Source organism: Cucurbita maxima, unplaced genomic scaffold (genome assembly GCF_002738345.1).
Source record: "Cucurbita maxima cultivar Rimu unplaced genomic scaffold, Cmax_1.0 Cma_Scf00001, whole genome shotgun sequence".
Taxonomy (NCBI): Eukaryota; Viridiplantae; Streptophyta; class Magnoliopsida; order Cucurbitales; family Cucurbitaceae; genus Cucurbita; species Cucurbita maxima.
The window spans coordinates 6762858-6773328 of NW_019272017.1; the positions used below are offsets into that span (position 1 = coordinate 6762858).

Here is a 10471-nt window from a genome sequence, read left to right on the forward strand (position 1 = left end):
AAAAAAAAAAAAAAAAAAAAAAAAAAAAAAAAGATGATTGTATAAGTTGAAAGCAAAGGGAGAAAAGAAAAAGAAAAAGAAAAAGGAAGATTTAGAAGATTCTCCATAACATAATTTGAATAAAACACCTTTACCAAAATCATGCATTCATTAGTTCATAATAGGACAGGTGTCAACTTTTAAACCCACTAAAACCCCATCTTGGCCCCACATTTTTTATTATTTTTTTATAATTCTTTTGGGAGTGAAGTGGGCCTTTTGGGGTTTGACCTCGTTCGGACTATCAAAGTAGCCTGCACGTCTCACAGAAAATATAATTAATTAAATAATTGTTGACAAAATATAATAATAATAAAAAAAATATATATTTATTTGTCTCATGATTTGTTGGAGGGATATTTTAAAAATTATTTGCTTATTGTAGATTTACTTCACCTTTGACTTTTTAAAAGAAAAAAACAGAAAAACACAGAATAATGAGAAGCAGTCTGGTCCTTCCAAATGTTGGGGTTTTTAGTGGATTTAGGAACCGAATTCGGGAGAGATGAAAAGGGGTTGAATTTCTTGGTCCAAACGATTCTACAATTTTAAAATAATATTAAAAAAAAAGAAAAGAAAAGAAAAGAAATTAAATTACAGAAACAAAGAAAAAGAGATCACTCGTTGGTACCAACAACCTTTTGCTTTCCTCATCGATCAAAACACCTCCCTTCTTTGTTTATCTTCTTCTTCTTCTTCTTCTTCTTCTTCTTCTTCCCATTTTTTGTTTTCCAAAATCTGAATGAATGCTTGCCCATTTCATACTATCTGAATGAATGTGTTTCCTCGTCCTCTGATTCCCTCCATTGCTCTCTCTGTTTGAGTTTCTGGGATTTTCTTGTCCCATTTTCTCCCTTTTTGTTTTCCTGTTCTTCAAGATTCATCATCGGTTATAGAGATTTTTGTGATCTGGGTTTGTTGGAAATCAGGTGAAAATGGGGGAAGAGAGTGAGGAGGGAAGGGCAGAGAAGACATAGGGAGCGTTGAAAGAGAGGGAGAGAGGGACAGAGGGACAGAGAGAGAGGAAGAGAGAAGTTTCAGAGTGATAATGTACAAGGATTACGCCGGAATCGTGAAGGCTTGGGAAGCAACCGTGAGAAAAACACAAAACTCAGCGAAGAAGAGGGCTAATAGCATTTTTGCAGCAATGTCTGTCGCCCCAGCCGATGACGAGCCTGGTCCTGGTGAGCTTCATCACACGGAGAAAGCGATCCCCAATGGAGATTTCTACACAGGGCAATGGATGGATAGCACGCCCCACGGCCATGGTAAATACCTTTGGACCGATGGGTGTATGTACGTTGGTGAATGGTACAAGGGGAAGACCATAGGGAAGGGGAAATTCAGCTGGCCTTCTGGAGCCACTTACGAAGGGGATTTCAAAAGCGGCTATATGGATGGTAAAGGTACTTACACTGGTTCATCCGGGGATACCTATAGGGGATGTTGGGTGATGAATTTGAGACATGGACAAGGCACCCAAAACTATGCCAATGGGGATTACTATGAAGGGGAATGGCGTAGAGGGTGTCAAGATGGGCAGGGGAGGTATCAATGGAAGAATGAGAATCATTACGTTGGACAGTGGAGGAATGGGAAGATGAGTGGCAATGGGAGTATGGTTTGGAACGATGGGAATCGATATGATGGGTGTTGGGAAGAAGGGTTTCCTAAAGGGGATGGAACCTTTAGATGGGCTGATGGGAGCTCTTATGTTGGCGTTTGGAGTAAGGATTCTACAGAGCTGACTGGGAGTTTTTATCCATCTGATACTTCAGGGACTGAAATGAGCTCGAATCCTCATGAGCTTTTAGGCGAGTATTTGAATGATTGTGTAATTTGTTCAGGCGAAAGGATTTTGATCTATCCGTCGCAGAAAATGATAAGTTGGTCGGGGCTCGACCTCGATTCACTCCCAAGGCAAACTGTTTCGAGGAAAGGGAGTGATGGGATTAGGAGATTGAGAAGAACATCAGTTGATGGTAAAATCAGCAATGCTCGTTTTGAATCGTTTAATGACGGTTTGAACGAACCGAGTTCGAGAAATGGGAAAGGAACTCGTCTGCTAGATTTGGACTCCAAAGGGAAAAGACAACCAAATTCTGGATTTCAGTCAGCAAATAAGCAAGGCGTTACAATATCAAAGGGACATAAAAACTATGAACTCATGCTAAATCTGCAGCTGGGGATCAGGTAAACCTTGTTGCTCCTTTTCTGCTGCATTTTCTTTGCTTTTTTATGAGTTCAAAGACAAGTTCTTGAGAAAGTTATGATGGGGCACATTGACTTGTATCAATGATATGGAACATGAAGTTTGAAGCTACCTCTACCACAATGAAATGTGTATCTATTAGCCAATGTTTTCATTCAACTTGGTGATCTTTTTGCTCCATAGCACAGGCATTCTGTTGGAAGGCCTGCTCCAGCAACGTCCCTTGATCTGAAGTCGTCGGCTTTCGATCCGAAGGAGAAAGTGTGGACGAAATTTCCACCGGAAGGATCGAAGCATACGCCACCCCATCAATCCTCTGACTTCAGATGGAAGGATTACTGTCCTGTTGTCTTCAGGTCAGTGCTAAAAGTGAATAATGTCTTAGTGAATGACACTGTGTTATTAGTTCCTCAAATTTGTAATTTCAGGACTCTTAGGAAACTGTTCGAGGTCGATCCAGCTGATTACATGCTATCGATATGTGGAAACGACGCCCTTCGGGAACTCTCTTCCCCCGGAAAGAGCGGGAGTTTCTTTTATTTAACCCATGATGACAGATACATGATTAAAACCATGAAGAAGGCTGAAGTGAAAGTTAGTTTCTACATCTTTTGAAATTTTAGAACTTTTGATCTCTTGCCTTATTGCATTGTTGAGTTTAGTACTCTTTTGCGATCTTTATGCCGTTATCGAAAGCTCGGTTCAGTTGCTGGCTGTTGCATCTATCCTAGGCTTTCCTAATTCCCTCTAGAACAAGTATGCATTTTCTGTAAGTTGAATATATTCCAATCTGAACAGGCCAAGATACATGCAGGTTCTCTTGAGGATGCTTCCAGCCTATTACAAGCACGTTCGGTCCTTCGAAAATACACTCGTCACAAAATTTTATGGCCTTCATTGTGTGAGAGTGACTGGGACTGCACAAAAGAAGGTACTAAAAGGATACTAAAGCATTACAATGGCTGCCATGGATGTTTCAATTCACATATTTTCTTACTTTACAGGTGCGATTTGTGATAATGGGAAATCTGTTTTGTTCCGAATACACTATCCACAGGCGTTTTGACTTGAAAGGTTCGTCTCTTGGTCGTATAACCGACAAACCAGAGGCCGAAATCGATGGAACAACCACCCTTAAAGATCTTGACCTTAATTACATATTTCGGTTGCAGAAGATCTGGTTTCAAGAATTTTGTAGGTAAAGAATTTCTCAACATCTTTCCTTAACCAGCTTTTTGCTACTCATTTCTGTTCATGACAAAGGATTTCAAGCTAGATTTGAACTCAATCTATGAGCTAAGTTCGTTACACTTCTTATTGGTTTTTTTTTCCATTGTGTTTGAATACAGACAAGTAGACAAGGATTGTGACTTTCTTGAACAGGAGAGAATCATGGACTATAGTCTACTAGTTGGTCTTCACTTCCAAGAAACTTCATATCAGGAAGCGAGCACACCCGAAAGCCATCATTCAGGTTTCTGCTGTCCAGTTGATTATTTCTTAAGTACCTCGAGTTTCTTATTCCAAATCATAGTTTCATAGTTTCAGTAAAATGCATCTGATATTCGAAAATGTATGTTTCAGGAAGTAGAGATTCTGACTGCGAAACAGATTGTCTGTCGAGAGCAGATAAGGAACAAGACTCTGCCAGGTAGAATGAACTCATGAACTATTGATATTCATGTCCTGAAATCGAAATTCGACTGTCCGTAATTGTTTACGATGTTTTGCTAATGAAACACTTCTACTAATCTATTAGCTTTCTAAACTTGATGCTTTCTTGTTCAATATCATCACCGAACCAAACTTGAAGTCCGAACATTTACTTATGCAGGTGGGCTTCCATTAGTCTAGGCATCAATATGCCAGCACGGGTAGAACGGACGGTGAGACATGGAGAGCCCGAAACTCAGCTAGTAGGAGAACCCACCGGGGAGTTACATGATGTGATCATTTTCTTTGGTATAATCGACATACTACAAGACTATGATATCAGCAAGAAACTGGAGCATGCTTATAAATCATTCCAATACGATCCATCATCCATCTCTGCTGTTGATCCAAAACAATATTCAAAACGCTTTCGAGATTTCATCTTCAGAATTTTTTTAGAAGACACTTGAAGAAGTTGTTATACTGACCCAATTCATCAAAATTTGCAGACAGTGGCCATCCTTGTACAGTCGGTCCGTTGTGAGAAATGATATCGGGTTTTTGATAGAGTTGTAGCGTTCAGCCACAGAAAAAAGAACAGAAAAAGAAAGAAAGAGCAACCATTTGGTGTATAAATTAAGGTAACCATGTAGAGCTTTGGCCAATTATGCATTGTATTTTTCTTTTCTTTCAAAGTTAGGGAGTTATTAGAAAATTATGATATGATTTAGAAAGTTATATAGATGAGAGTTGTCACCCTCACCTCACCTCACCTCACCTCACCTCACCTCACCTCACCCACCTGTTACTAATTTGTAAATTCATTTATTAACCAAAGGTTGAGAACCCAATTCTAAGTTGTAATTATATTTATTTCTTTCTCCACTCTCCATTTTTACACTCATTCATATCATATTATGATGCCCTTCTCTCAATCTCTCTCTCTTTTTCTAGTTCATTTTGGGTCCAAACTTTCAAATAATAGTGGTCGGTCTTCCTACCAGGATGCCTCTTTGGTCGAACAGCCTCTTTACTAGTACTAGTAAGGGCGTAGGAAGCAAACAAACTTGCATTAATGATGCTTTCTTCTTTGTCTTCTCCTCTCAAAAGACCAAGTGAGAGACTACATCTCTTTTCTTCGTTAGCTCTTTAGATTTTTCAAGGATAGCGGTAGCTGAAATGTCCATGAGCCAGGGGAGGAATCTATGTTCAAACACGGAATGAGGGAGAGAGTGGAGAGATTTCTCTATGTTAGCTAAACAGGGTCGGAGATGTCTCCCTTCGCTTACTTTATATTTCACTTTAGTTTTCTATTGAAAAAGAAAGGAAGCAATGATGGGATGTTTTTCCCAAGTACTAAATATTACTCAATGCAAAGAGGTTATAGAAAAGGAAAAGTAAAGAAGAGTAAATGAGTGAGTAGGAGAGGCCCCCCACCTCCTCCTCCTTCCTTCTTACCTCAACTACTTTGAGTGACAGAAAACGACTCGAAGAACGTCTTGGTACAACGAGGGGCCAACAAGTCCTACATGAAAAGACTCGAGCATCTTCTTGTGAGCCTATTGATCTTGCTCATGTCTTTTAATGCATAGCTCCTTGTTAATGATATACTGTTTTCATTCATTCATTCATTCATTCATCCTTTTCTCTCCTCCATCAATGCTTCTCTTTTAATTGTTGTCAAGTTTTGGTAATTCTTCACTGCTTTACTCTTCTTCCCACCTTTCAGTTTTTAGTGTTCATCTAACTAGAAATGAGAAGCAATGGATTTGGAACTGGAGTTCACACTCACTTTCATCTTCTGCTTATGTCCATCGTGTGGGGTCCAACTTTACTTATCCGGGTTCTTGCTAAACATCACCATCGAGGTCATCTCGATCAAATTAATGACTTACATGTAATGAAGCCCTTCCATAATTGGTGAAGTTCCAAATCAGTGAAACTCTTCAAAGTTGAAGATCTCTGTTCCACCATCACAGCATTTCGCAAGAAGATGCTCGATGTTCTATTGATTGAAGATCAATGATTTCATTTGTTTTGTGAAACTTTTCGAGATAGACAATCAAAGAAGAGATAGGATAAGGTAGATGAAAGTTACACATCTTCTTAGCAGTAATATACAGAAGATCAGTATCCAACTAAGATTGGACTTGAGAAATCTTACACTAAGCCTAGCTTAAGGCTACAAAAACTATAGAACAGAAGATCCTATTACAACTATGCACTTTGGTGTTCTATTTAGTGCAAATTCATTGCATTTCATCATGAAAACTATATAGAACTTGTAGATAACATAGCAGATCACTGAAATCTAGTAGAGATGTGATATTTTCGGGTGGCCGAGATCGAGTTTTCAGGTGATCCTCAGCAGGGAGGAAGAGGGGAGTGATAGAAAAGAGAGTAGGAATGTTTAATCCCTGAGGTGATTACCACTTTCCAAATGGAGGTGTGAAATAGATGGGAGTGCATTTTTAACATCAGCTCCTTGATCATAAAGAAATCCTTTGAAGACATGGCCACCAATGTTGACTGTTGCTTGGTAAGTTAACTCACCTACACCACTGCTAATGGCTGTCACTCTATGGCACTTGAACACGGCTGGAGCCCGAACTTGCCCCGGTAACGACTTCTTGAAGCTTGCATCTGGTTTCAAAGTCAAGAGAAATCCAATGGTGGTTAACTGAGTATTATAAGCGTATGTTTTAGCATCATGGGTCGTTTTGGAATGACTTTCTAAACGCTTAAAACCCCTTTTCAACACTTGAGAAGGCATTCCCAACTAATCCTAAGTTCATCAGCACTATTCTAACATTATACATAAAGACACAGGTAACCAAATCATTACATAGAGAGAAACAGAGTGAAAAACAGAGTGAACAAACATCTCATAATTGCTGCTCATGATTCTGAATTCAGTAAGAAACACAAGGAAACAAAAATGGAGAAATGTAAAGAGATAGTTAGGGAGAGTTTTACCTTGATGACTAGAGGTTGTTTCGAAGCTCCGGGGAGTGGTGGCATTGGAAGTGGAAGCGGCGGCGGCAGTCTGTGAGGGAATCAAGACTTTAGGCCTTTTAGCACCAGCAGAAGAAGAACCAGAAGACCCACTAGTGGCGACGCCATCCATCACCACCAACATCTGCCGCTCACGGCGGCGAGATGCCGGCACCCACGTGCTCTTCACGTGCGTAGAGCAATGATTCCCACGTCCTTTACAACAAGTCCTACACCTCCGATACTCGCACTCCTTCTTTGCTCTGTTTCCACAGTCCCTACACACACCCAGAGAACCATCGCCACCATCGCCTTTCACTTGGTCGTCGTAGCCATGATTTCCGCCACCGCCGATCAACGAATCCCCTTTCCCAAACCCAAAATCCTGGGTTCTCTTTAGATTCTCCAAACTCCGACAACGATCGCTAACTTCATCAGGCATCTGATTAGGGGGCGGCTGGAGACATGGGGTTGCAGCAAGAAGGGGGAAAATGCCGACGCTGACGCCAAGAGCTGTGGAGGAGGGCAGAGGAAGAGATGGGTGATGATCAGAAGAAATGATTTGGGTGTGTTGGTGAAGAGAAGAAGGCGTCGGTGCTATAAATAGAACATCACGGAGACCCAACATTGTTGTATTAACACAAAAGGAGAAAGAAAGGCCTGGAAATTGAGATTCAGAATGAAAGAGGGTTATTCTGAATTGGGGCGAGAAGGCCAAGAACAGTATTATTTAAATGATGAAATTTTCAGAGTATAGTTCGTTTGGGAGGTGGGGATTTTGCGGTGTGTGTGTGTGTGTGTGTGTGTGGTGAAAAAGAATTAATTTCTTAAACCAAAAGCAATTCTGTTGCTCTGTTCATGGACTCGAATTCTCTCTCATTTCACACTAACAGAGAACAGAGACAGAGAGAGAGAGAGAGAGCGGGAAGGAAGGAAGAAGATGAAGCTCATTCTTCAAACTCTGCCATGCCTATGAATATTGTGTACTTTTTCTTTAATTAATTAATTAATTTATTAAATTACACATTTTTTTAATTTTAAATTTAATAGATTCTTAACATGTTCCATGTTTTTTAAAATTCACAAATTTAATCATTATAACAAATAAAATTCAATATTATCTCTAATAAATTAAATATATAAAAAAGCTAAACTAAAAAATCATGGAACACTGTATTAAAAATTAAGAAACTAAATAAATATAAATATAAATTTAAAGGCTAAGAGAGTAATTTTTATTATTTTATTCTTCTTCTTCTTTTTTTCTCACTATTTACTGTTTTTATTTAATTAATGAGAAATATTGTCAGATCAAATAAAGAGTTATTTAGTTAATTATTATTTATTTGGCTTATTGTTAAATTAAAATAATATAATAATAGAAGGTTATTCATTTTGCCTTCCACTTACCTCAAATGTAATCATCCTCTGCTTTATTTTCCCCTAATTATAAATTTTTGTTAATTCAATATTCCATCATTACAAAATAGTGATACACTTCAGATATATTTCAATTTATCTTTTATATATATATATATATATATAAATTCTTTTTAATTATAGTTTTTCAATTCTTAGCTAAATTTTCAAAACAAAAATAAATTTATTTTTTAAAAAAAGTTTTCAAAATTTGACCAAAAAAAAAAAAAAAAAAAGCATAATCATAAATAATAGGTGGAAATATTATTTATTTGATAAATATTAAACAATGTAATATATCATTTTGTGTGAAAATTCACGTAGAATAAATAAAATTTCATATTCTTTATATATATATATATATATATATATATTATTGGAAATGGGCAAAATCAAATCCTAAAAAATGAGGTATTTAAAAAATTTACATTTACTATTACTTCCTTAATATGAACTAAAATAATATAGTTTAATTTTTTTTAATAAAAAAATTCATAAATATAGGCAAATGCCACCTAATTTAGAAATAATATTTTAAAACGAACATATCTTAATTTAATTAAAATAATAGCAACATAAAATTCAAATATAACTAGATAAGAAGCACATGGCATACCTAATGCTATTTTATTTTTTAAAAAAAAAGAAAAAAAAAAAGAGTTATTCGAAAGTGTATTATGGGCAAACCTAGATTCATCCAAATGTTACCCAAAGCGACACCTATGTCTATATAAAAGTGAAGAGGATAGAGAGAATAGGCCACCTAACCCCTATCATGGAACCCTAAACCCTATAAACATAGCCCTCTCCCTATGCCCTATTGTCCCCCCTAAAACATATCATATATTTTTTTATTTTTTTTTTATTTTTTACTCTTTTACTTTTTACTTTTTATCTTTTCACCTTTTTTCACCCCTAACTGCAACTCTTTTTACTTTTTATGGGTCACTTGGGGGGGTGGGGACTGGCCACCTTTTATTACATAATAATTACTCCATAACCTCTGTTAAAAAAAAAAAAACAATTAAACTTCAAAATAAGACCATGTTCAACCTAAATTAAACGAATACCATAAAAGATGCTTAAGATATAATAAATTCAATCCTAAAATTGTCCTAACCAATAAAACTAATAATTAACTAACATTAATAATCAAGGTTTAGATTATATACAGTTAGGCCCCCATCGTATTCCCTGGAGACGCAACATTTATTATTGCAACAAACAATTTTAGGAGCAATAATGAAATCAATATACAAAAAGGAAAAAATAAATAAATAAATGATTTGATGCAATTTATAAATCCGTAAATAATGATTAATTGATGGGAAAGTAATCCCAATTTAAATTAATTTTGAAACTATTAAAAGTATTTTATGAAATGATCATTCATTTAGTTGGATGGTTGAAAAATCCAATCATAGATCCATATATATATATATATATACACACAAATATGTATTCAAATTGCTCTGTTGTTTTTTATTTCCAGAGTCAAAATTGTTTGCTAAAAGGCTTATTTTATTACGCCTGGTAGAGTTTAAAAGAAAAATTTTTAAGTTGATTAACTTCAACCAACATTAAACATTGAATCTAATAGATCCTTGACATAAGTGTGAATTTTAAATCATGTGTCAAACAGTTTAGGTAGAGAAATGATTAGATACCAAATTCAGAACTAAGAGATATATTTAGACACACAATTGAAAGTTTATAAATCTATTAGACACTTGTTAAAGTTCAAGGATGAATAGACACAGAATCTATCTGAATCTTCAAGAACTAAACTTATAACTTAATGCTTAATGATGTCAAATAGTAATGAAATATTGATCCAACACAATACCAAAGATAAGATTGCAATAAGAAGAAAGATTTTGTATCTAGGATGGATATCATTTTCATCAAGACCTTATATCTCAACTTGTTGAGAAGAAACAGAAGCAAAAAAAGAAAACTTGATCGTAGAGTCTGATATGAAGAATAGGAATTGGATTGGAAGAAAAGAAAACAGGTATGGATGAAGGATGAGAAAGTGATAGGAAAAGAGAAGCAAATTCAAAGGTAAAAAAGTGGAATAGGATTTTGGTATAATAGCCCAAACCAACCACATTTTCACCTAAACCAAACCATGCTTCTTTCTTCTTCCTATTC

At 36.3% G+C, this 10471-nt stretch overlaps 2 protein-coding genes across 4 annotated transcripts in view; one reads left to right on the forward strand and one right to left on the reverse strand.

Annotated features, from left to right (window-relative positions):
- Positions 1 to 7840, reverse strand: part of LOC111486128 (protein LATERAL ROOT PRIMORDIUM 1-like) — a 20622-nt gene extending 12782 nt beyond the window's left edge. Inside the window, exons 1-2 of one of the 2 annotated variants that reach the window (XM_023133160.1) lie at positions 6881 to 7839; positions 5960 to 6547 (exon numbers count right to left, since the gene is read on the reverse strand). In XM_023133160.1, coding sequence (XP_022988928.1) covers positions 6315 to 6547; positions 6881 to 7526 — 879 coding nt within the window. In that variant the 5' untranslated portion in view covers positions 7527 to 7839 and the 3' untranslated portion in view covers positions 5960 to 6314. Of the gene's footprint in view, positions 1 to 5959; positions 6548 to 6880 lie in introns of those variants that run through there. The other variant, XM_023133152.1, reaches the window with a different exon arrangement.
- LOC111486113 (phosphatidylinositol 4-phosphate 5-kinase 6-like) lies at positions 497 to 4672 on the forward strand. Of its 2 annotated transcripts, none has more exons than XM_023133140.1 (8): positions 497 to 2232; positions 2440 to 2607; positions 2680 to 2845; positions 3066 to 3182; positions 3256 to 3449; positions 3601 to 3764; positions 3863 to 3902; positions 4086 to 4672. In XM_023133140.1, the coding sequence occupies exons 1-8, from the start codon at positions 1088 to 1090 to the stop codon at positions 4372 to 4374; spliced, it is 2283 nt and encodes a 760-aa protein (XP_022988908.1). In that variant the 5' UTR covers positions 497 to 1087; the 3' UTR covers positions 4375 to 4672. The 2 variants fall into 2 exon arrangements, with proteins under 2 accessions (XP_022988908.1, XP_022988900.1); XM_023133132.1 differs by having other exon boundaries at positions 499 to 2232; positions 3601 to 3725; positions 3836 to 3902.
- Positions 7841 to 10471: the final 2631 nt, after the last annotated feature.

What these genes read in the sequence shown, in the direction of transcription:
- LOC111486113 (XM_023133140.1), top strand. Translation starts at nt 1,088, where the DNA reads ATGTACAAGGATTACGCCGGAATCGTGAAGGCTTGGGAAGCAACCGTG. An exon ending in TACTGTCCTGTTGTCTTCAG is followed by an intron (nt 2,608 to 2,679) that starts GTCAGTGCTAAA and finishes TTGTAATTTCAG; the next exon opens with GACTCTTAGGAAACTGTTCG. An exon ending in CTGGGACTGCACAAAAGAAG is followed by an intron (nt 3,183 to 3,255) that starts GTACTAAAAGGA and finishes CTTACTTTACAG; the next exon opens with GTGCGATTTGTGATAATGGG.